This window comes from Lagenorhynchus albirostris, chromosome 21 (genome assembly GCF_949774975.1).
Source record: "Lagenorhynchus albirostris chromosome 21, mLagAlb1.1, whole genome shotgun sequence".
NCBI lineage: Eukaryota > Metazoa > Chordata > Mammalia > Artiodactyla > Delphinidae > Lagenorhynchus > Lagenorhynchus albirostris.
Genome location: NC_083115.1, coordinates 34588901 through 34616321, shown reverse-complemented (window position 1 = coordinate 34616321; position 27421 = coordinate 34588901). Strand labels below are relative to the sequence as shown.

General features: G+C 38.4%; 1 protein-coding gene across 1 annotated transcript in view; it reads right to left on the bottom strand.

The window, feature by feature from the left end:
* Positions 1–27421, bottom strand: part of TENM3 (teneurin transmembrane protein 3) — a 694478-nt gene that overhangs the window by 398159 nt on the left and 268898 nt on the right. Inside the window, exon 3 of the mRNA XM_060136352.1 lies at positions 12491–12769. Within this exon, the coding sequence (XP_059992335.1) occupies positions 12491–12769 (279 nt within the window). The remainder of the gene's footprint in view (positions 1–12490; positions 12770–27421) is intronic.

Here is a 27421-nt window from a genome sequence, read left to right as displayed (position 1 = left end):
AGTATACATTTATTAGACATTATGAAGCATCCCCTAATTAAATTAAATGACATTTACAAAAGCAAATTATGTGAAGAAAATCAATATAAATTCCTACACCACAGACTATATCTAAAAATTCAGCTAAATTAAACATAAAAAAAGAAAAAGAAATATACAAAAGGGAAGAAAATAAAATCGTTATTTGTTCTAGGGGTAAAGTCAACATTTCTAAGCATAAAAAAGCATAAAAAAGTAAATAATATAATTGACGGCTATATTTTAAAGTTTCTAAAAAACTGTATCAAAAATAAAACAGTTTGGCCCATTAGGGAGGCCAAATAAATAATAAATAAATAAATAAAACAAAATTAAACTGAGGAAAATATTTACAAAACACTAAGATTTAGATATTTTAAAAGAGACTGTTATTAAGATTCTTGTTTTGTGAAAACTATGCAATTCAATAAGAAAACAATATGTATACAATGTACACGAATACCTACATCTCCTGTATCTTTTCCAGCAGCCTATGGACTGATGGAAAGAGTCTTTCCTCCCACTGTTACTATCATCTTCTTTAAGTTTTTAAAATTTATTTAATAAGGATGTAGAAACTTTGTGGAAATGAACTTGCTACTCCGAGCTGGAGTAAATACAGATTTTCTTGGCACCTAGAATCTCTAATAAGGAGTGTGTAGCTGTTTAAGCAAGGTGGAATCCTGATAGAGTTGAAGACCTTACGTCTGTGCTGTGCCCCAGCTCTTTTATACTTGGAGTTCATGTCATTATTCATCACTACTGTGGAACTTACACATATGTCTATGAGCAGAAGGCCTGCATTTAAGGAGATGTTTATTTATATCAGGTCCTCCTGCAACCAAACCTGTCTCATCAAGGCCACATGTACACAAGGTGGAAAAAGGCAGAGTCAGCGTCCTAACGTCCTTGAATGTCATCTCTTCTTTCAGTTTCCTAATGTCCTGGAAGACCCATTTCTCCATATACCCCAACAGAATAATGGGCAAAGGGCATAAATTGGCAATTCACGATAGAAGAAATACAAACAATATACACACATATATGAGAATATATTCAATCTATTACTCAAATGAATATAAATTGCAACAGTAAGATACTATGTTTCCATCAAGTTGCCAAAATTTTAAAGCATGGCAACATTCCTTGTCAATGGCATGTGGAAAGAGACACATTTTCACGCTTCTGGTGGGAAGGTAAATTGATATAGGTTTTTTTTGCAGGGCATTTTGACAGGGTATATCAAATGCTTTAAACTGTACGTAACTTTGGCTCTGATATTCCACTTCCAAGAATTCATCCTAAGGTATTAGGGGATACAGAATTAGGGGCAAAGATTTAGCCACTAGAATTGTTATTACAACACGATTTACAAAAGTGAAAATTCAAACAACCTAGATGTTCACAAGTAGTGGATATATTCAACAAATTATGATAAATCACAGCATGGAAAACTATTATGTTGAAGAAGAATATCTAATAATGTGGAGAAACTTAGGTCAAAACAGAAATTGCAATTCTAATTTAAAAATATATACACAGGGCTTCCCTGGTGGCGCAGTGGTTGAGAGTCTGCCTGCCGATGCGGGGGACACGGGTTCGTGCCCCGGGCCAGGAAGATCCCACATGCCATGGAGCGGCTAGGCTCGTGAGCCATGGCCGCTGAGCCTGCATGTCTGGAGCCTGTGCTCTGCAATGGGAGAGGCCACAATGGTGAGAGGCCTGCGTACCACAAAAAAAATAAATAAATAAATACAAATAAAAATATATACACAGATAAAGAATGAAAGTGTAAATACCAAAATAGAAAGTAGTGAATATTATCCATATGCTTCTCTGTGTCTTCAAATGACATGTAATGCTAAGTAAATAAAATAGATAAATTAAGGGCATAGATGTAAACACTCATAACATTTTCTATTTAAAATTGCTTGGTCTAAAGTTCCATTTTTATTATGTCTGTCATCACCTATCATTTTACTTGGGTTATTGACACAGTACCACGCAAATAATAATTAAATGCTTAAAAAATTCTAATGATTATCTGAAGCCTTAAACTCTTTAGATAGGTTAATTCAAATAATTTAGTTCATCTATAAGCACATTTTGTACCTTACAATCTATACAATGGTGCTCCAGTCACAGTAAATGAGACACAGTCCATTATAAGGGAATGTTTTATACTTGCTTTCTGCAGCAACTGACATTTCATTCAAGCACTTTCAAATCCCCCAGGAATCTCCAGCTGATGTATGTCAAAATTTTAAGATCTCTCTTTGTGAACTTTAACACCCCTATAAAAACCAGTTGGAAGAGCAAGCCTACTTCCTACTGATTACTTTGATATTAACCAATTTAAGACGAATCAATTATTCAGTTTAGTCTGAATAATCATTTCACAAAGTCAGTTTTCCAAATTTAAATATGCAAATACTAACAACACTCTGGCTTTTTATAGCCTATTTTTATTTCTCTCAGACAAATCACTTGTGTTCTATTTTTTTGGCTCCCTTTTGAGTAGTTTTAAAAAATAAATGTTTGGTAATTCCTCAAGAGTGTTTGCTAATAATCAAATCTGGTTGTATAATTTTATGTTTATAGACATGCATTTTGTTTTTAAGCAAAATACACAGTATAGCTAGTGCAAAACCATGTGGTAGTTACTAAGGTGGAAAGACTTATATTTAAGCTATTAATTTAATCCTTAAGGCAAAGGTCATAAACACACACTTATATATGTATACATGTATATAGGCGTGTGTATGATTTATATATAATTATATATCTGTATCTATTTTTATTTTGTCATATCTATTTATTATATATGTATTTATTATACAACTATTTTATTATATATTTATATGTTTATATGTAGATTGTACACACACACACACACACACACACACACACACAAACATCGGTGATCAACGAAATAGAACGTTCCCTACGTATCTGTACCTGGAGTAGTACTGAGAACGATCCTCTTACTTCAGGCTCCAGAATTGATAATTACCTGTTTCCTGTTAAACTCCGGATGTGCTTTTCTTTCTTTTCTTTGTTTTTAACAGCTTTACAGTACTGTTTTAAATAAAATCTCAGTTTTGAATAAGAATGTATTTTCCCCCAAACCTTTTAATGACATGAACTGTCAAGTCCATCAAATGTCATCAATTTATACCACACCGACTATGCTATGCTATGATTTTAATCAGTGTAGATAGAAATGTACCTTTTTAAAGTACACCTCTCCTACAGCAAACACTAAACGAATGCTATCACAAAGCTGTAAGATGAAAAGCACCTTACAGGATAAAAAGTGCTGACGAATTCACAGTTACCTAAGTTTATATTCCAAAGATCTCTCTCCTCCCGATCCTTCAGAGGCCAGACTTCATTTCCCCCTCAATCTCCTCACTTTCATCTTCTCATTACTCCTTCCCTTTCCTTAGAAAGAGGCTGAAATGTCCTCCAATATAAAAATACCCCTGCCCTTGTGTTCCCCAGGAGTTACGCCTAACTCTCTCCTTTCTTAGTTAAGATTTGGAAACAATAATCTACCTTTACTGGTACCATAGCTTCTGTTCATCTCCCCACCCACTACAGCTTGACGACCACACCCACTACACAGAAATTAAGATCCTCTGTGCAATCCAAAGGATGTACTTGGCACTTAACTTACTACACTTCTGGAAATTTCTGACTCTGTCAATCATGTCCTGTCTCTTTTGCCTTCTGTGAACTGATCTTGTTTGGTTTTCTTTTTGTCTCTATGGAACATCTCTCTTTGTTTCTTTCACTGGTGCTTCTTCTGTACCTTTATGTTAAATATGGGTGAACTCAGTATTTTATCTTCATTTCTCTTCTTTTCTCACTTTATTTGCTTTTGGGGAGAGGTTTAATTTGCCCTATGGCTTTAACTGCAATGATAGAGATCATAAAGAAAATGTTTCTAAACTAAATGTAACTTGAGTTTTATATATACATATATATATAATTATATATAATTACATTTTATTATATATTATATATAAAATTTATAATATATATGATTATATGTATTGGTACATTTTATTATATATAATATATAAATTTTATAATATATATAATATATGTATATATATAATTGCTTAATATATTCTGAACTTTGATGTCCCACAGACATCTCAAATACAACCTGTCCTTCTCAGAATTACTGACTTTATCACAAACAATATGCTTTAACCTCCAACTTGGATTATAGCATCACTTCCACGTTAGAGGGTCTTTTTAAATGTCTTCCTCTTCTCTAACACCAATGCAATGAATTAATCATCAAGTCGAACCTATTTGAATGTCTCCTTTCCCTTTCCAGTTCTTTGTTCAAATGTTTGTATTTTCTCACTCTGATAATTATAATACTACCTGATTGGCCAATTTGCTTTCAAGTTTGACCTCCAGTTATGTATTCGCTCAGCTACAGTTTCAGGTCCAAATTCAGGCACTGGGTGAGGTGAACACAGAGACACAAGGGTGAACAGGGCCACGGCCCTACGGAGCTTACTCCCTTTGTGGGAAAGACAGTTAACACTCTACACTGCTTTCTGAGTACTTTGCAAAAATGTAAATATGACTGGAATATTCCTCTATACGAAAATTCTTCCGAGACTCCCATTACCTACAGGAAAAAGTACAAATTCCTTAGCATGGCCTTGAAGTCCCTTTGCAACATGGTCTGGAGCTACCTGTACAGCCTAAACTCTCATAACTCATCCACACAACACCCTGTGTTCCAGGCACCAAAGAGCCTCTGGCTCTTGGAACAGTCCCCAGGGATTTCACACTCTCTCCTTCACTGCTTTGTCTACACCTTGCATTTTTACACATCCTTTGAGCCTGTGTAACAATGCCACCTCCTTCCTCCTTTATAAAACCTTTTTTCCTCTCCTGCCCTCAATTTCTGTGGCAAGAATCTGCTCTGTGCTGACACTGACTTCACGTACTGTGTTGTAATATTACTTAGCACATTAAAGTACAATTACAATGTAATATCTACTTGCCTGTTTTCCCAACCAGCCTATGGACTTCTAGAGTCAGAGACTATATCATACTCATTTACTTGTTTTGTAGCCCCTGGTACGATACCTAGCATTTACCATTCATTGATTGAGAATGTAGCTGACATACTCAATGAGAAATCAATTCCAAGTCACATCTCAACTTTATTCAGTTTTCAGTTTCTATGTGACTTGATATTTAAAGGCACTACTCATAAGACATTTTAAATTGTCCCTTTCTCAAGTTTATACTCATTTGTATCCATTTCAATACGCATTCAGAAAGCTTTTACACTTAGTTTATAGTCCATTCATTATGGCAAACTATCTCAAGTCAACTGATAAAGAGAAGAAAATTCCAATAGAGTGAAACCCTCGTTCAAACTACTCAGTAAATAAGGGAGAAGATTTTTCACATTTAAACTTGTGTGTAGGTAAATGTTAATTAACAGAATTATTATGACCTGAGAAGAATATTCTATAAATAACCCCCCCCCAAATCAGTTCGTTGCTTTTCAAACACTTGAACACCCTTGGAATGGCAAATAAACTACGGTTCTACGGCTCTAACACTTATTTTTTCTAGTTCAGTGATAATTACATCAATGAACCTGACTCGGCATTCGTTGCTGTTCAATTCATTAATTAAAACAATTTTACCACTACTACTGTGATTTTCCAAGGATATCAAACCACATTCAAAAATCAAAATAGCATGCCTCATCAGTTTTGATTTGTGTTAGTATATGCTGCACTTTGATTTCAACTCCACAACTAAAAGAACATCTGGATGTTAAACAGATACTGCATATACTCCATATACTTCGAACAAAAGTACTTAGAATACAAGTTGTTTTGTAGAAATGACAATATCCGTGTGACAAGTAGCAAACTGTCAAGCAGTGCCAAAAATCCTCTTAGAATGGAAAATATAAATGTATATAAATACTTAAGTGATAACAACCATGGTGGTGGACTTTATGGCATTCTTAATTCTACTTTCATAATACTAAATTTTTAAAAAGTTTTATTTAAATCGTCACTTACTTGTGCTCAAGTGACTTGTAACATATCCATGAAGTGAATGTATTTCATCCAAGATGAAGTACGGAAGCTTTTGCTTAAAGAATGACAAGTTGCTGTTTAAACTATAAACATATACCCATCAAGGTGATGTAATTATTTTTATATATTGGAAGCTATTTGACTGTATTTTGCAAAGCAGTACTTTAATTCTGACCTTGATTTAGGAAGCATGCAACATATTACTTTTGCTATTTTGACATCCCAGCGCACCTAAAACATAAAATATAATTTACAACAGTAGGACATGATGGAATTGACCATTACATGCGAGAAGAGAGCCCATAATGGAATTTATATTCAAGTTGCGGTTTAGCGTGTGTAGTAAAGTCTCATCAAATTAGAATAACACTGAAATACCATTTATTTCTTGCAGCAACGGAATTCCTCCTTAATTCTCACAACCCATTTCCAAAGTAGGCTGAGAGTTGAGAAAGATCAAGCTGAAGGAATGGAACCAGGCTACAGGCAAAAATCCACCTCTCTTCAAATTATTTGTGGAAAACTCAACGATTAGCCTCGTGTAGAAAAAGAGCCAGGAGAGGAATGACGTCTGTGTCACGGCTAGAAGCATCACAAGTACGTGACGTAACAGGGACTCCAACGCCACTGGCAGTTTCTCCCACACTATTCTAGAACTTAACTGGTGAGAGCAGAGTTACAAATCCTTCCATTTCTTCTCTCACCTATATTCAGTTGCTCAGAGAGAAAAAATTGCCCTGCCCACTTTTTCAGAGAACATATTTTGCCCAATGTGGTAATTTGGATCGCAAAATAAAGTTCTCTACTGTGACAGTGATGTAAACATCACTACAACAGTTTATCAAATTGGTTTAAGGGGTATATCTTTTTGTTTGTTTGTTTGTTTTTATTTTTTTGCGGTACGCGGGCCTCTCACTGTCGTGGCCTCTCCCGCTGCGGAGCACAGGCTCCGGACGCGCAGGCTCAGCGGCCGTGGCTCACGGGCCCAGCCGCTCTGCGGCATGTGGGATCTTCCCGGACCGGGGCACGAACCCGTGTCCCCTGCATCGGCAGGCGTACTCTCAACCACTGTGCCACCAGGGAAGCCGGGGGTATATCTTTTTTTTAAGTATAGTAGCTCAACTTTTAGATTTTATCTATCCATACAGAAAGTAGACTTTAAAACTACTATTTCAAAGGACAAGTAAATTGGTTTTTTGAAGTGTTTCAGTCTGGCAAAGCAAGTATCTATTACACTTAAAAATACTGCACATTAATGCTCTATGCTTCTTGTTAGTCAAATTAGCCTTGGAATACTCTAGTATCTGCACAGTTAGTGTGGCATTAGTGAGGTCCTACCACAGGTATATTGCTAAGACCCCAGGTGAGAAATAAAGTCTTCCAGGAGGGATTTATTTTATTGGGTGAACTCATGAGCACCAGTTAAATTGCCTTTTAATTGACTGGCTGTCTAAGTAACATGCCTTTGAGAGAAGCACCACTTTTGAAACTTCCTTTGCCCAGAAAGGGAAGGAGCACGTTTAACTCTTTGAAGTCTACAGCCGTCAGACTAATTATCAGCACCACTCAATGTACGTTCATTTAATTACAGTGAATTTAAAAGTATGCGGGGTTTTAGAGAAAAATAAAAGAGTCAATAAATGGTGACAGAAATTCCAGGCTACGCAAATCAGCAGTGGGTCTCCTGGAGGAGACCACTCGCTCTCCCTCATTCGCCAAATGTACCAGTACTTGACTAATGCAGACAGAGGGGGAAAATGGAAGTGGGGCAGGGGACACGCTGTGCGCCAAGACTACGTAGGTACTTGATACCGTGCACCTCACTTAATCTTCACAAACACTTAAGAAGGACATATAATTTTCCACCGTTTACAAATAATAATAAGAGGACACCCTTGTTTGGAACTCACTAGACGCCAGGCACCGTTGTTCTAAGCATATTATACATCTGAGCTCATTTAACCCTCACAACAACCCCATAAGGACTGCACGTCATTTGTGATCTTCTGCATTTTACCCTCATGGAAACGGTAGCACAGGAAGGTTAAGTCACTTGCCCAAGGCCACACAGCTGGGAGGTGGTGGAGCCAGTACAATCCCAGGTGGTCTGCCCCGTCAACACGTTCTCAACTGTTTCCCTCAGAGGAGGCTCTCGAGGTCCCCAGTTACGACGAGGTAGAAGAGGAGAGGAGAGCCAATTCCTCTTGGTCTGTCTAGTGTCAAAGGTCATCGGTTCCCAAGGGGCAGGAGAGGTCGTGGAGACAGGCAGAAGCAGCAAGACGAAGACCTCCACATCTCTGGGGCCAGCAGTACAACTGGCCGAGTAGCCGGGCAGAGGCGGGAAAGTTGGGACCTTGAGCTCTGGGTGGCTCAGGAGCAAACGGTCTTAGGGGTCGAATGAAAGCGTTTACAGCCTGAGCGCTGTGATTCTGAATCCAGGCACTCCTCACGATACCACACTGCTGGCTGACAAAGGGTAATAATACATGCCAGGCTGCTTCTGGGAGAAGATGCACAAATAAACATTTTTACAGCTTGAAGCTTGATGTTTTGAAAAAAAAAAAAGTTCTTTGTTCCTGACATTTACATAGATATTTGGAATTCGGATCAGATGACTTGCAAAGCCGGAGAGTGGGTGTTCAGTCAGGGGTCTTTTAACATCCATCAGAGACAGGAAAGATGCCTCAGCCAGCCAGAGCACACTGGTAACTTTCCCCTTGATTACGGCAGCCCAGCACATTTATTTTGTAGCCGCTTACTAGGACGGTTGCTAATAGGTGGTCACAAACCATGGACCCTCCAGTGTTTGCCCTGGAGCATGGCATTGACTTAGAAAGCTGTCAGTACGTGTCAAGAGAGGCCTTCTCCCACATCCTTAATTCGGAACAAGATTAACATTTGAAATTTGATATGAAACTTAATATACTGTAATAAATTGTTTTTCTCAAATTGCTTCTTAACATCAACTCCCCATGGTTGGTGAAGAGTTAGTTTTGCAAAAGAATATATTTTATCACTGGTTTAGAATCTCTGCTAACACGGAGACGTGTGACATGGTCCGAATGTTCCTTTACTCTCATGGGATGCTCAGGCCATCAAAATTTCATTAGCCTCACAGCAGTTCTAGCACCTTCTTAACTTGAACTGTTGGCCTCCTTATCAATAAATAAATGAAATCTAATCCCTTGCAGTGACTAAACTCTTCTTTGAAGTTATAACTAGAATATCACTCACTCAGCTTGCATAATTGCACAAATGTTGAATAACATTTTATCTTTTTCTGAGGAAAACAGCCTTATTCACATTATTTCAAATGACAAAAACAGTCAACCCAAACTCCCCTGCTAAACTGGGGGGAAAAAACAAGTCAGTGTCTGGTTTCTCAATTAGTTTCACTTCGGTGAGTTATTTTATGCGCATCCTTCTTGTTTCAACTTATAGTGAAATGATAGAACGTCTAAGGACACACGGCAAGCTAAGATGAAAATGAATAAAATTTGACAATTTAAATAAGCGAAAGTCAAAGGTAAATATAGCTGGAAAAATCAATAATCTTTCAGCGTGAGAGCATTTAAGAATACCCGAGTTGAATTATTTTAGAAATGTTATATTATAAATATTTGACTAGAAGTAGTACTAATAGTAGAAACAGGTAATGGATTTGAGGATCTTGTTCATAAAGATGTTAGGAGGCCCTGTGTATGATTACAAATTTTAGTTTTTACTGTAGCCCAGCTTAAGAAGTTTTTTATGTCGGAAAAAAACCCTCGATACTCTTGTTTAATTCCACAATTCAAAATGATAAGGTCTGCTAAATACCAGAAAATTAGGCTTCCCTAGATCCCAATGTAATTTATTACTTTAAATGGAATTTTGCTCTGTCTGACTAATCACTGAAAATTCAGAACAAATAAATGAATCTGCAATGTTACTATGGACACACATACGAAATCTATGAAATAGCCAGTGTTCAGTAAGAGGTCATCTCTATTTTTTTTCCTCTTTTGTTTTCTTCCCTAAGCTGACCTCATTGGGAGTTCTTAGACCATCAAAATGTTGTTTCAAAAAACAACCGCAGCCAAACCTTGGGGAAAGAGTAAACACAAGTTTAAGTCATCACTTGTCCAGCTCAACAAACATTGTTTTTGACACTTTATACTCTTAACTTGGCTGACCTGTTTACTCTCAACAAATGCTACCAAATGTTCTGAACTTTGAGGCAAGGCCCCTGACACCACCTTCCTGTGTCTCTTATTCTGCTTCAGAACACCACTTGGAGAAATGGATGAGTGTAACTTTCCTTGTCTTTACATCATTCCAAGGACATGGAGTAGGAGATTCCCGGGGCAGCAAGTCCCTCCTCTCGTTCATAATAAGTGCAAATAGAGAGGGGCGGCAGTGTGAGAAAGTCATCAGGCTTGTCACCCCGCCCCCAGGCATTTGGATGTTAGATACTGTTAACTAGAGGTGGCAACGCTTCTAAGTTTTCTGAAAAGAATAAAATGGCATGTGTTTGGGAATTCACTGTGAGATGGTTTTAGCAGATATACAAGTTAAAAAATAATAAAATTAATTTATATTTTACCAATACAGACACAATAACAAGATACACTCGTTATGAGAGAGAGAGAGAGAAACAGAGATGCTACAAAGGGTGTATATAGAAAGGGCACGCCGACGCAATGTGGGACGATATCTAATGGATACGGATATGGAAGGTCCATGATGCAGAAAATCAGAACTGAACGCATTGTCCTGCTGCACCCTCCTCTGCTCTTTTCCGAAACCATCATACCTTTTTTCATGTATTTTAGGAAAATCAAACGTCAAATAACGCATCTGAATATAACCACTGTGCCTACAATTGCTTGCAGAGTGTTACATAAACATACAGAGGGACAGGAAGCAAAACTGATGGCAAATCTTACATACTTAAGGTTAGAAACTTCTGAGTCCAGTGAAAATTTCTATAAACACAGGTTTTACTGAGGTGAATGGATTAGCTCAGGAAAACACTGCAGTCAGATTCTAAGACTCATTTTGTTAGACAGAACTGCCCTTGTTTCCTGTTTTGGGTTGGGATAAGTCCAGCCTCCACCAAGAACTGACACTTCCAAAATGAATACATTGAGTGCCTATTAGTAGTTGATTTTGACTTTGGTTTAATGCATCCAAGTATTCTCCACAAGATATTGCTTTAGTTGGTTTAAAGTAGACCTTTTGTTCCCTGGATAGCAAGAAAACAAGTACTAAGCAGTAGGAAGCAGTAGCTACCCCTTGGTTTGGTGACTGAGCTGAGACTAAAAGCTGACAATGACCTGCTTTCCTGTCACAAAGGAGAGCTGACAAGCTTGCTCAATAAGTAACGAAAAGGAAACCATCAGTAAAACAGCATCTTTCTTTTCACACGTCATGCAGTTCTTCCATTTTAATTTTCTCTCTGCTTTTTTGATACACCGTATACACAGCATTAATAACTAGATTAAAGTAGCAAGTATGCTGTTAACATTAAATGCTGAAAGAGAAATGTCATTTTGTTGTCCGGTGCATTGTTGCTGATGCTACAATTCTTCCCAGAAGCTGCACTGACTAAAAATTAAGTTTTCTTTGAAATCTATTATTGCATAGAAATTAACTGTTTCTTTATTATTCTGCGTTGGTGATAGGAAAAGAGTCCCAATATATCGATTTTTCTTACAGTATGCTATTTGGATACCCTAAAATCCAGTTTTTGTGCATCGATTTAATTGCAGAGTGATCCAGTCCCCCAAGCACATCAAAGGCCACACTCCCTTCTCTTTGCCAAGATTTCGATTGCTGTCATCAACAAGCAAGTTGAAAGCATGATCAAATTTGTTCTTCAGTCATTAAGCCCTGTTAATAAACTATTCCGTGTGCTCAGTCAACCATTCTAAGATTCTGGAACTTCTTTGAGGTATTTTCAAGAGGAATCTACAAAGACATCTCTGATTACAAGCTGGCTGTGGGGTAAACTTTACCACCACTTGCTTTGCTACTCCATCGAGGATAACAGGTGACACGGTCCAAGATAAGTCAAAGCCAATCTTTGTGTTTTTTTTTTTTTTCTTATCACGATTAAACTGTTTTTCAAAAGTATAGCTAACACAACAGAGAAAGCCTGCATAATTTTACAATCTGATTCGTCGAATATTGACTTTTTCCCAGGGAAAAAAAATGCAATAACGAAGGACATTTCTTGAGCGCTACTAGTAGCGTTGCAATACAAAGAAAGGCAGAAGAAAGCAAGAGAAGGAGAGATGGGAGGAAGGAAGCAAGCCACGCCTCCAGAGTCAACGGAAACAGACAGAAGCACTGAACGCCAACATTACGAAGCCAAAGAAAAAAGAACTTACCGTTTTCACTGTCCGACTTGTTTTCGTGCTCTGTATCTGTCAGGGTGAGGGCTGAGTTGGACCGGCTTGACAGACAGGAGCTGCGGCCTGACTTGACCCCCCTGCCCCACAGTCTCATGGCATGCTCTGGGGACATCACTGCTTCATTCTCAGTGTCAGCGTCTGACCCTGCACTGATAGAGTAACCTCTGTGAGGGAGCCCCATTTCCGCACAAAACGTCAGTCCTCTTCGGGCTTCCGGTTCACAAACGCCTAACTGCCTTAGGGTGAAATTCTGTCCTAATTAGGGGGAGAAAAGATGACAGCTAGTGAGTATATGTCTCGTTTCAGTTTTTTATAAACAAAATCTCCCTAAAATAAACACTTAAGCATCCAGTCTTGTCCGCTCTCAGCACCAGATGTTTGCATTAGCTCCACATGACCTGTGGTCGCGTGGGTCCAGGTGGGGTGCAGGGAGCTCCATCTCTGACTTGCCACCCACCACGGCTCAGAGCTCCTTTGTCAACTATTTCAGCCCATAAACACCTCCAGAGAGCCCGGCAGGTAAAGCGGCCCAGACCAGGAAAACCCAACCCAGAGAAAGGCTTAGTTATCCTTGATAGAACTGTGTTTAGCAGACTTGTGAAGCCATAGAAATGGTCAGAATTGTTTCCTGGGTCCTGGCTCTCATCCCAAACAGTAGGATTTTCCCGCCCAGGTGTCACTCCTTTGGAAGAGAAAAGATTGCCCTCCAGAATAAGTTACCCAATAATCAGAAAAAATTAGAAACCGGGGCCTGGGCAGTCTTTATTATATTTTCCCACCTAAAACTTAACAACCAATATAAACATGTAACATGTGTGTACAAACATACACTAACTTTTGGAGTGTAATGTCATGAAAATGTGCAGACACCTGACTTCCCAGATTTTTTGCTTTAATAAACACCTGGAAACATCTGTATTGATCAGAGTAAACCAATTTGTGCAAATAAAGTGCACTCTAAAAAATAAAGCGGGAGTATTCTGTATTTAAAAATTAATGATAAAATCAAGTTCCCTGCAAAATAAATGGTTGTGAACCCTGAAGGCTTTTACTAATAAATTGAGCATAATAAAACTCATGACACTGCAATAACTTACAGCAAAAGTGTTTAAATTAGGTGACACTTTAAAATGACTGCCGTTATTAATGGCTTTTCTAATCCTGTATTTATTCTTGAAAATTTCACCTATGTTTTATGATACTAGGGGTGAGAAGAGAGACAAAAATGTTTGCTTAGAGGATGCATACACATGGGCCTTCCATTTCCCGTCTCATTGGCATGGTAGAGTCTAAGATTTAGGTACCGACTAGAATCCAAATACAGGAAAAGAATAGTAGTATACCAAGGCTGATTTAAATGCTACCATATAATACCAAACTTTTAAGAATATTAAGCATTTATATTACTCAGAGTTTTCACTTTTGTACTTCCCTCTCTTATATCCACAAACATTTTAAAGTTAATTGGCTAGTATGAGAAATAACATACATTACATTTTTTAAAAGAGGGTGTTATAAATTATTTGTAATAATAACATCTTGAATCTTCTAGGAAATGAATCAGACATAATGCACAAGACACTAAACATTTGGTTGTACAAACATCAGCACTCTCTAGGATTCAGCCCACTTTAACCCGTGTGGTTAATTGCTTTATTGTTGTGGTCAGATCACAAGTCGGAATCTGCTTTATCTCGGTCAGACTTCCAAATGGATTCTGACAATGACACTCATAAATAATGAAAATCTGTTGCTACAAATTAGCTACAAATCATCTCAGAGAGATGTGAATAAGTATCTGAACCAAAAAGTATGTCAAAGACAAAGGAAGTAGTTGGGACTTCCCTGGTGATGCAGTGGTTAAGAATCTGCCTGCCAACGCAGGGGACACAGGTTTGAGCCCTGGTCCGCGAAGATCCCACGTGCCGCAGAGCAGCTGGGCCCGTGTGCCACAACTACTGAGGCCCGCGCACCTAGAGCCTGTGCTCCGCGACAAGAGAAGCCACCGCAATGAGAAGCCCGTGCACTGCAACGGAGAGTAGCCCCCACTCGCCGCAACTAGAGGAAGCCCACGCGCAGCAGCGAAGACCCAACGCAGCCAAAAATAAACAAAAACAAATAAATAAATTAATTTTAAAAAAGGGTCTTCTCATTCCAAGTGCAAATATTCAACCTAGATTTTCTATAAAAGAAATAAAAATAAAAAATAAAGGAAGTAGCAAAAATAAAGAAGAGGGAATAAAAACTCATTGAACAGTGAGAAAGTGGGCAAGCTTAATGAGCTAAGACATAGTAGTGGCAATATTTTTAAAAGAAATAGTGTGGACTGTACTTATGAAAGTATATCCAAAAATGGTCAATGTAATGGACAGTTAATGGAATGTAATGGACAGTTAATGTGAAAGAGCTTATCCATTACTATTTATATGTCATATCTAAAATGGGGAGGGGGGGAAAGGGTGTAAAACAGTTAAACATCACCATCAAACATGTTGATTTTTCCAAAACAATTTTTAAAGGGTGAAAATGAATGATAAGATCCCGTGCATCTTTCCTCTATTTGGGGAGGTTCCCACATTGGAGCATAAAAATAAGAGCCAAGTTAAAAGACAGTAAGAACTCGCTTTCTAATCTCTGAAATGTAACTTGAAACATTTTCCATGTTACTGACTTTTCCCACTGTTGCCATCTTGATGCAAAAATCTATGGGGTGAAGGAAAGCAGAAAATGTTATCTGGGTATGTAAACACAGTTCATTGTGCAAATGAATATCCAAGACATCGTCCCTATGAATTGGTATGTGTATCCCAAACTCCTTAAACATCTGACCCTCCACCCAGAGATAAACCCATGCACATATGGTCACCTTATCTTTGATAAAGGAGGCAAGAATATACAATGGAGAAAAGACAGCCTCTTCAATAAATGGTGTTGGGAAAACTGGACAGCAACATGTAAAAGAATGAAGTTAGAACACTCCCTAACACCATACACAAAAATAAACTCAAAATGGATTAAAGACCTAAATGTAAGGCCAGACGCTATCAAACTCTTAGAGGAAAACATAGGCAGAACACTCTATGACATAAATCACAGCTAGATCCTTTCTGACCCACCTCCTAGAGAAATGGAAATAAAAACAAAAATAAACAAGTGGGACCTAATGAAACTTAAAAGCTCTTGCCCAGCAAAGGAAACCATAAACAAGATGAAAAGACAACCCTCAGAATGGGAGAAAATATTTGCAAATGAAGGAACTGACAAAGGATTAATCTCTAAAATATACAAGCAGCTCAATATCAAAAAAACAAATGACCCAATCCAAAAATGGGCAGAAGACCTAAATAGACATTTCTCCAAAGAAGACATACAGATGGCCAGCAAACACATGAAAGGATGCTCAACATCACTAATCATTAGAGAAATGCAAATCAAAACTACAATGAGATATCATCTCACACCGGTCAGAATGGCCATCATGAAAAAATCTACAGACAACAAATGCTGGAGAGGGTGTGGAGAAAAGGGAACCCTCTTGCACTGTTGGTGGGAATGTAAATTGATACAGCCACTGTGGAGAACAGTATGGAGGTTCCTTAAAAAAGTAAAAATAGAACTACCATATGACCCAGCAATCCCACTACTGGGCATATACCCTGAGAAAACCATCATTCAAAAAGAGTCATGTACCACAGTGTTCATTGTAGCTCTGTTTACAGTAGCCAGGAGATGGAAGCAACCTAAGTGTCCATCGACAGATGAATGGATAAAGAAGATGTGGCACATATATACAATGGAATATTACTCAACCATAAAAAGAAACGAAATTGAGTTATTTGTAGTGAGGTGGACGGACCTAGAGTCTGTCATACAGAGTGAAGTAAGTCAGAAAGAGAAAAACAAATACCGTATGTTAACACATATATATGGAATCTAAAAAAAAAAAAAAGGTTCTGGTGAACCTAGGGGCAGGACAGGAATAAAGACGCAGACGTAGATAATGGACTTGAGGACACGGGGAGGAAGAAGGGTAAGCTGGGACGAAGTGAGAGAGTAGCATGGACATATATACACTACGAAATGTAAAATAGATAGCTAGTGGGAAGCAGCCACGTAGCATGGGGAGATCAGCTCGGTGCTGTGTGACCGCCTGGAGGGATGGGATAGGGAGAGTGGGAGGGAGACGCAAGAGGGAGGGGATATGGGGATGTATGTATACATATAGCTGATTCACTTTTTTATAAAGCAGAAACTAACACACCATTGTAAAGCAATTAAACTCCAATAAAGATGTTAAAAACAAACAAACAAACATCTGACCCTCTGAAATCAGTGTCTTGCGATGATTCAAACTCTTAAGGTCTGTTTCTGAAATGCAAGCTAGAAAGCAAGCTGTTAGATTTCCTTACTAAATTAAAATTTGCTTTTGCTCTCTTGGGAAAGAACACTAAACTTGATTCCAATGGACCTAATCTAAAGCCACTTACTGGCTTCATTCAACTCACTTCACCACTATCTTTTCACTTTTCAGGGTTTAAGAGATGCTTTATGCTTTAACAAAGTGTAAAGGAAAGCATCGACAAAACAAAAACACAGCCTACTGAATGGGAGAAGGTATTTGCAAATGATAAGACAGATAAGGGATTAATTTCCAACACATATAGACAGCTCACAGAACATCAAAAAAACAACCAACCTGATTTCAAAATGGGCAGAAGAACTGAATAGTCATTTTTCCAAAGAGGAAATGCAGATGGCCACAGATGCTCAACCCCGCTAATCATCAGGGCAACGCAACTCAAAACCACAGTGAGATACCGCCTCCCTTGTCAGAATGGCCATCATCGAGAAGAACACAAATAAATGTTAGTGAGGCTGTGGGGACAAGGGAACCCGCCGACACTGCTGGTGGGAATGTAAACTGATGCAGCCACTGTGGAGAACTGTGTGGGGATTTCTCACAAAACTACAAATAGAACTACCATGTGACCCAGCAATACCACTCCTGGGTATATATCCAAAACATAAACAAAAGCGCTAACTCAAAAAGATACATGCATCTCAATGTTCATAGCAACGTTATTTACAATTGCCCAAGTATGAAGCAACCTAAGTGTCCATCAACAGATAAATGGATAAAGAAGGTGTGTGTGTATATATATATATATATATATATATATATTCCATTATATATATAATACTGAGTATGTATACATATATACACACACACATATACATATATGGCTGAGTAGTATTCCATTATATATATAATACTGAGTACGTATACATATATACACACACACATATACATATATGGCTGAGTAGTATTCCATTATATATATAATACTGAGTATGTATACATATACACACACACACATATACATATATGGCTGAGTAGTATTCCATTATATATATAATACTGAGTATATATATATACACACACACACATATATATATATATATGGCTGAGTAGTATCCATTATATATATAATACTGAGTGTATATATGTACACACACACACATATATATGGCTGAGTAGTATCCATTATATATATAATACTGAGTGTACATATATATATATATATATATATATATACTCAGCCACAGAAAGAATAAAATTTTGCCATCTGCAGCAACGTGGATGGACTTGGAGGGCATTATGCTAAGTGAAATAAATCAAACAGAGAAAGACAAATACTGTATGACATCACTTATATGTAGGATCTGAAAAATACAACAAACTGATGAATAAAACAAACAAGAAGCAGACTAACAGATACAGAGAACAAACTAGCAGTTACCAATGGGGAGAGGGCAGTGGGGAGGACAATACAGGGGAGGGGAGAAAAAAAGGGTTATTATGGAATTATATGAAATCGTATGTATGAATCTTCTGAAAATTGTAAAGCACTATAGAATTTAAAGAATCGTTCATTCAGTTTAAAATTTTTTTAATTAAAAAAAGAGATGCTTTATGTAAATGAAGCCAGCATAAAGGGAAGCAAAATGAAAAATGACAAAAAATAAACACCTGGGCAAATGTAATAATCATAGAGAAATGGACAATTTGAGGGGGGGAACAAGGTTGTTTTCAAATAATTTTAGAATAGTCACATTGCCACCAAAGTTGACTTTTCCTTCATTCAAAACTCTCTCTCCCCAGTGCTTCAAATTCCACTGTTGCTGATTCCCCCCTTAGGTTAAGGATTCTTGCTTGTAGGATCCCTCGTTTTAATGCAGACACCCCTGGGGAGATCTAGCTATTACATTTGAATGAATTAGTCTATTAGATTATTTCCTACAATTCAGCAACGTTTAGCAAGATGGGCTATACTTATGGAAAGCTCAGGCAGTTTGGACAAACAGAAGGAAGATGGTGAAAAGAAGGGTTCCTGATTGGGAGAAGAAGCAATTGGCTCTGGTACCATGGAGCCGGGAATTTGGGGTTGGGATGCGGTTCTTGGCGCTGGATTTTAGGTCAATGTGGAGAAATGGGAAGAGACTGGCAGAAGAAGGCAGCAAAGATGCTCTAGAACCAACTAAAGACAAGACCGTCTTGTTTAAACTCATCTTTGGCTTCAAGTAACATGAAGGAGATGAGGATACATTTATTCTTATTTTCCATGGTTTCTTCAGATTGTGTTCTTTGCAATGCTTCTAACACTATTACCTTAATTTCTTTCTTCACCCTGTAGAGTCTTTATATTAATTCTGTTGGCCGAGACTGGTGAAGTCAGTATTTACCTCCTGCACACTGAATTTTGATAACCTTGATCAGCAAGGCCAGCCACAGGGTTTCCCATTACAATTTGAAACAGTCCCAACATAATAAATTGCAGGAGGAACAAAGTGTACCTGAGGATGAAATTTCTTGTGATTAAAAGGCAAGGTTAGCTTGGACTAGATTAGGCATTTCTGTTTCATGACACTCATAAATTTGAAAAACCTATAAAAGAAAGACTGAATAAACAGCCCAGGCAGGTGGCATCATTGAAAAAAGGTTCACATTTTGAAAAATGAGGGAGGGTATGTGACAAAATGGAAAGGACCACTTTCCACCAGCACTGAGCATAGCTACCTCTTTAATAAAAGAGCGGGGTTGGAAAAAAAATGGCCTTTGTCTTGCATGGTGTCTATAACCTAGTCCGAACAAGAAGGGATTTTTCAAAGCTGCAGTGCAGAGTGATGTTCACCATTAGGCAAGACATCTGCTATGTCTGGTGAGTTGAAAAGGAAAAGTCTCTACGTGAGGGACTAGCCTCGGAGTGACACAGGGTGACTGCAGAACCCAGAGGAGGGTGGTCCCACATGAGAACTCGTGGTATTCTCTCCCCTCTTATGTCTAGATTCTCTAATGCTTAGATTGTGCCCTTTCTCTCTCTCTATTTCACTTGTTTCTTCTCTTTTCCAAAACTACTTTATTGAGATATTAACTCACAAACCATACGGTGAACCTACTTAAAGTGTACAAGTCAATGGTTTTTAGCATACACATGGTGGTGTGCAACTATCACCACAATCAATTTTAGAACATTTTCATCACCCTTGTACCAATTATCAGTCACCTCCCATTTCCCCTCTTACCCCACCGCTCCCTCTAGCCCTAGGCAAGCACTAAGCTACTTTCTCTCACTATAGATTTGTCTACTCTGGACATTTCAAAGAAAAGGGGTCCTACAATATGTAGACTTGTGCGACTGGCTTTTTTCACTTAACATAGTGTTTTCAAGATTCATCCACGTTGTAGCGCGTACCAGCAGTCATTTCCTTTTATGGCCAAATAATATTCCATTGCATAGACACATCATCTGTTATTTATCTGTGTATCAGTTAATGGACATTTGAGTTGTTTCCACTTTTTGGCTATTATGAAAATGCTGCTACGGAACACCATATGTTTTTATTTCTCTTGTGGATATACCTACGAGAGGCATTGCTGGGTCATATTGTATTAGCTCTACGTTTAACCTTTGGAGGAACCGCCAGACTGTTTTCCACAGTGGCTGCACCGCTTTCCTTTCTGACCACAAGTGTATGAGAGTTCCAGTTTCTGCACATCCTCACAACGCTTATTATCTGTTGGCTCTCTTTTATGCCACACTGCCAGTGTGTATATACCACATTGTAAACTTGCAGTGAGGAGTTGGACTACAAGTCATTGGCACAGGAACTGGTACTGAAGCCGTGAACTGTTCTCTTAAAAAGCAACGGATTCTGCGGGTCTGCTACACAATCTCATTATTTCTTTATCATTTTTTTCTTTGCCTTCTATTATGCTGCCTTAGTCTTTGAAAATATTTTGTCTGTTAAAGTTAAAGTATTCTTTAGCGCTGAAAGTCTACCTCTTAGACTGTATCCGAGAGAAATAAAATCACCTGGACTTAAACAGACATGTACAAGTATTGTTTATTACGGCATGGTTGTAAAAATTAAAATAAGTGGAATGTTTACCCGAAAGGGAACTGTTAAATACGTGATATATTCCCTGCATGGAAGGCTATGTGGCTATAGCAGAAAGATTGGGTTTGGACCTATGTTTTCTGTGCTGGAGGGAAGCCTATTATATACATTTTAAGTAAAAAAAATACAAGTTGCAAAGTAGTGTGTAGAGTATGATCCCATTTTTGGAAACGAAGAAGAGACCCAACAGATTATATAAATGCCTATGGTTTTGAGCATGAATAAAGGGGAGGGGGCCATTAACTGTCAAGATGGACCACACAGAAGGAGATGTAAGTGAAGGAAATCAGTAATTTTCTCTTCTATAGTTTTGAATTTTTACTTTGCATGATAATTTCCATTAATTTAAAAACATAAGAAAGAAAGATGAAAGTCCACCTTCTTTTAAGAAAACCAATATATTTTCTTGATTTGCTGTTTAATAGCTCCCATTCAATAATTAGAAATTTAGTTTACTACCTTCCCTTGGAGAAGCTGGGTTTTAAAACTCCTTCCTCATTTATTGTAAAGAAATGAAGTTGTGTAAGACATACAGGAGCAACGTTTTTCTTTTCATTCTTCCCTTTCCCTTCATCATATATGGACTTTTTTAAAGGCAAATAAGCGTCTATTTCTTCTATAGTAACAAGCCCCGTAACTGAGCGTAGGAAATGGAGAGAAGGATCATATAAGTGTAATACACAGAAATAAAATAATCTGTAACTGCCTTTAAGCATTTTCCTTGGCCGTTGCCAGCTTGGATGGAATTATATACTTTCTGACGTGGAGGCATCCTCCTGCAAGGGCGGAGCGCAGCCCCGAACTACAAACTGGACAAACATTTCTCATTTGGTACTGGTGGATTCAGTGTCACCACCATCTTACCCGGAGTTCCCTTTTTTGCTGTGTTTGTAAAACGATAAGAAGATCACAGAGTAAAACAAGCGTGTGGAATTTTTTCCCCTTTGAGTCCTAATGCATATTTTCTGGGATACTCCAAACTTCCTTACGTTAAATTTGTCACTCTTTGAACAGAATACCCACCCTTGAACATGCAGTAGAAGCTCCAGTGAGGGTATAAATCTTGACTTACAGGATCCTACACAAAACTACATTTTAAAAATTAACTTAAAATCCCACTAAATATCTTAACTTTCCCTACCCCATTTTACTCTCTCTATAAAAGGTAAATATCGTCAACAGTATTCAACAGCCTTCTCGATGTACCTATTCATAAGATATTAATATCTAATATTTCTAGAGGACAAAGGAAATGACCACTGTACACCATATTTACAATCCAATTTATCACTCAAAATACGGGTCTAACGGAAGCCATTGCAGGTTACACCCCTCAGCATTCATCCTGAACTCGGCTGTGAACTCTATGTACCTGTCACTGGAAGTGTGTGGTTGAGACTTGACGGTGAACTTGATGAGAAGCCTGAGAAGGGAAAACCCCAAGTGCATTTGCAAGCAGGGAAAGCAGGATTAGATGAACAGCCCCAGAGAATATGCATAAGATAAGAATATGCATAAGGTAAGATTTGTGAAGCCCCCAGGGGGGGACAAACATGGACACTGAAGAGGAGGTTTGGTGGCTCAAACAAGAAAAATGAGGTTGTGAGTCTGCTGACTTATAAAGAAAAGGCATCTTCTTAAGCTTGTACCACGAAGGGTTTAGATACCCACCACAGAATAGCGCAATTCTGACATTAGCAACCATTTGTAACCATTTGTAAGGAGAGTAATCACTTTAAATTTGGTTTTTCTCAAAAGCGTTCTGAAAATGAATTTGCTTTTTATTTTTTACCCAGTCATTGTTTCTTTAGAACAACCCGGGACCCAGCGATGGATGCTAATAAGCCTACAACCCTCCAACGTATCTGCTGCTATCTGATAATCCAACTGCAGTAGGTATTGGTATAAATATGCGTGTGGTTTGGCGCGAAGCAGCAGTTGTTTAATAATTGTGACTGAAGCGGCACCACAGTGATTCACAATGTGGATCTCAAATTGGCAGTGTGGCAAGGAACCAGGTACAAGTTTAGCAGCAAGAGGGTGCTCAGGACATCAGACCAATAAAGGCCGAGGCAGGGGGCAAGGATTACCCCTACTGTGTCCAGAGGAGAGCTGTAAGCTACATCTATCTACTCACACCTTCTGGCAGGTAATCTACAGAGCAGGTTGGCTGCCAAGTCTGAAAGAGGCACTTAACCTACTTAACAGCCAAAATTAGTTAACAATCAGTTAGGAAGGGGAGCTGAAAGAGGGAACTAGGAGGAAAACATTCACATGAAACGATGATGAACTGCAGCTCTTTAACTGGTGTCTTTAAGTACAGAAATTTAAAGCTGAGTAAACATGGCCATCTAAATCCTTTAATCCCACCCCTGACATTCGTAGTGACTGAGAAGGATTAATCATTTTGATCTCTAAATGAATCATTTTAAAGAGTTCATATTTAAAAGGAATAAACTTTGGAGTTGCAGTAATTAGCCTAGGGGATCTGATGTCTGTTTCAGGTTTTTGTCTTTCTTTATGAAACCCTGTTCTCCCGAAGAAAAGGTTTTCTTAGCACCAGGAAGTATTTCAGAAAACATGAAAAAGGGTTTCAGATTCCTTTCGTTTTTGTAAGATGACAGAGGGTAGAACTGGAAATTCACAGCAGCATTAAGTGCTGAACGGTAAGACCACATGGTCGTATTTCTTTTGAAGTCTAGGATCAGTTCCCATTATTCACTATAATGGCATCCAAGACTAAATGAAATCTCAGTCTTTAAAATTAAAAGCATTTTGCTCTTGGGTCTCAAATTTTCCTCTTTCACAGTTTCCAACATGCCTGAATGTTTAATCTATTTTCAAAATGCAAAAAATACAAAGGAACAAAATAAAAATAAGAGTAAGAAAAAAATGGATATATTCCATTTCACTTCCGAAACAGGATAAAATGGTACACAATTAGTATCTTAATCAACAGAGCTATGAATATTAGTTTTACATCCGCCAAATGCTATTGGTGATATTCTAAAATTATACGTACATCTTGCATGATTTACATCTCAGAAACATGAATTTAATTCTTTTGACCTATCTGGAAACACACAATATGCGGAAAGATTTAAACATTATTTATCGTTTCAGGGAATTCCAACATTAAAACTGCCAAAACATGCAACCTATATCCAAGAGTTAAAAATGGACCTTTTTTTCTATTTGGAAATGGATGAAAATATTTGAAAGGCATGGTCCCAGCTACGTGCCACAAGTCGGCCTCCGCTCCCTCGGCACCGTCCTGGAAAGGCGGGGCTGCCATTATCTTAGTGGGCAGAATGTCTTTATCCAGCAAAACACTGGAGTGCATTGGCAGCAGAGGTGGTCTCTAAAAGGACTGTGCTTGCGGTTCAGTGGAGACAATGTGACTGTCCCAGGACCAAGTGAAATGTCATCTTGGCTGAAGCTGGATGCAAAGAGAAAGCGAACCCCAGACCTCCCACGTCCAGCTACACTTGTTTGAGCATGCCTAGCTTGGGGGTTTGTTTCTAAAGTTATTACTGCTTAGGTAAATTCTATATGCAGTGAAGCACACAAATCTTAAGCGGACACTTCAGTGAGTTCTAACGTATGTTTCCACCACGAAGCCCAGCTAAACACAGCACATCTCCTTCACGCCCACAAAGTTCCCGTATCCCCTGAAGTCAATCCCCGTCACCATAGGCAACTACTGTTCTGACTTCTTCTTTTTTTTTTTTTTTTTGCGGTACGCGGGCCTCTCACTGTTGCGGCCTCTCCCGTTGCGGAGCACAGGCTCCGGACGCGCAGGCTCAGCGGCCGTGGCTCACGGGCCCAGCCGCTCCGCGGCATGTGGGATCCTCCCGGACCGGGGCACGAACCCGCGTCCCCTGCATCGGCAGGTGGACTCTCAACCGCTGCGCCACCAGGGAAGCCCCTGACTTCTTTTATTATAGATAGGTTTTGTCTGTTCTTGAACTGAATATAAACAGTCACACAGTATCGACTATGGAGCCTTTCACTTAATGGAATGCTTTTGAGGTTCTTCCACATTGTTGCTTTATCAGTAATTCATCTTTGGTATTACCGGGCTGTGTTCTATTGCATGAATGGAACTACAATTTGTTACATCCATTCACTTGGTGATTCCTGTTTGGGTTGATTATGGAGAAAGCTGCTATGAAGATAAAGCTTCATTTGTCTTATATGTAAATACTTAGGATATGCATTGCTCGGTCAAAAGGAAGATGTTATTTTTAACTTTACATAAGAAGTTGCCGAACAGTTTCTGAAAATCTTGCCATTCTACATTTCGCACTCCCGTCAGCAATGTATGAGAGTTCAGTTGTTCCACATCCTTACAGATATTTGGTGCTGCGGAATTTTTTACTTTAGCCATTCCAGTGGGTGAGTGGTAATATGTCGTCGTAGTTTTAATTTTCAGTTCCCTGATGGCTAATGATGTTGAGCACTGTTTCAGGTACTCATCAGACATTTGTGTATTTTCCATGTAGTTTTGAAGGATTTTGTCCATTTTTAAATTGCATTGTTAATCTTTTTATTATTGAGTTATAGGAGCTCTTTATATAGTCTGGATATAAGTCCTTTGTCATATATATGACATATACGTATATATGTGTATATATGCATGCATATGACAAATATATATACTGTCATATATATGTATGTATACATATATATATATATATATGCTTGCTGTTTCATTTTCTTAAAGGTATTTTCTGATAAGTAGAAGTTTTAATGTTGATGAAGTCCAATTTATCAACTTTCTTTTTCTTTTATGTTTTGTCCTTTTTATGACCTAAGCTATCTATGCTTACTTCAAGGTTGCAAGCATATTCAAGAACATGGTTAACTTTTTCTGTGGTTTTCTTAAAAGGGCTTGGTTTTTCTTGTAAATTAGGAAGGCGAAAGAGTAGGAAAATAATAGGATCAGACTCTGTTTATTTCTGGCTCTGGAACTCACCAGCTGTTGACTGAGTGAGCATTTTCACAAGTCTGAGTCTCAGTTTTCCTCATCTATAAAATGGACTTAGAGGATCTCAGATATCTCCCAACCGTAAGTTTATGCAGAGGCATAAAGAAGGTAGCACAATGGACCATGAAACAAGGCTGAGAACAATAGTATCATGAGTCCAAGCAGGAGGAAAAGGAAGAGAATAGACCTTGGTAAAAGTACGGGTCACAAGGGTTAAAATGTCCTTTAGTACCAGGAACTTTGGGTTTACATTTCATCCCTAAACTAAATCAGAAACCCTGTGCCGTGCTCCTACTGTGCCTGGAATTCATCCTGAATTGAAAATCAACCCTCAGGACAGTGTGAACATTAACCACGGTATCTGCCTGTCTGGAAAGGTGCTTCTCCTCCCCACTCCTATGGTTCCAAGACAGGGATTATTTTTGCCTTTGACCTTTGATGATTCAGAGCGGCAGGTTTTCCCTCACAGCCCCACTCTCCAAATACAACCTCTGTGAATATTTTACTGTTTTTTCTTTCCTTTCTCTTTCTTTCTTTTCTTGTAATTCTGCAAATGGATTTTGTTGTGTTTATTTCAACACTTTTAAGAGTTTTTGAGTCAAGTTTTGTGTGATGCAATTCACAAGTTGGTCTTTTTTGTTTTTGGCTTCTTCCTAATCCCAAACTTCACAGTTGTACAGCAAGTCCTTGCTGTAGGAATCAATGTATTGCGTTTAGATGTTGATAATGGATCACTATATATTTTTCAATGGAAACAACATGGAGGAAGGCCCGATGGAACACGCAGGTGTATTAGGTCACCTGGATGGAAGAACATTCTAGGGTGTGACTCCAATGTACAAGGCTGTCTGTCTGAAAAGAATGTGTGCAGAATTCCAAACAGGAACACCTGTCACTATGGTTGCTTCTCCCATTCATTTTCTGCTTACCAAGCTGGGAGGAACTTCCTCAGCAAATCACTGGTGGTCGCCTGGTTCACAGATGCTCTATGAGGGATGCCAGGACATGAGCTGTGCAGGGGGGATGCAGGGGCCCGGATGAGCTACTGCTTTTCTCAGACTAATAGGAAAACTCATGACCTTTTCATGTGTTCACTGACCACTTGAATTTGCTCTTCTGTGAATTGAAGCTATTTCCCATTGGGTTGTCTTTCTGTTTTCAATTTGTAAAAGTCACTCTTACTTTATTTTATATGTGTGTGTGTGTGTGTGTGTGTGTATCTTTTATCTGTCACATGGATTATAAACATATTTCCCAACAAAATAATTTTGTTCATGGTATGCTTATTTATATTTTATATAAAAGATTTTAAGTAAAAAATAATCATACAAGGCTTCTCTTCTGGTTTTTTTATTTCAGTTAGAATGGTCTCCTCTGTTTTCGGGATGTACACAGTCCCCGGGGCAGGCCGTGTAGATTCGCAACCAGCTTTTCCTTGCCGTCCTCGGTTATAAAAG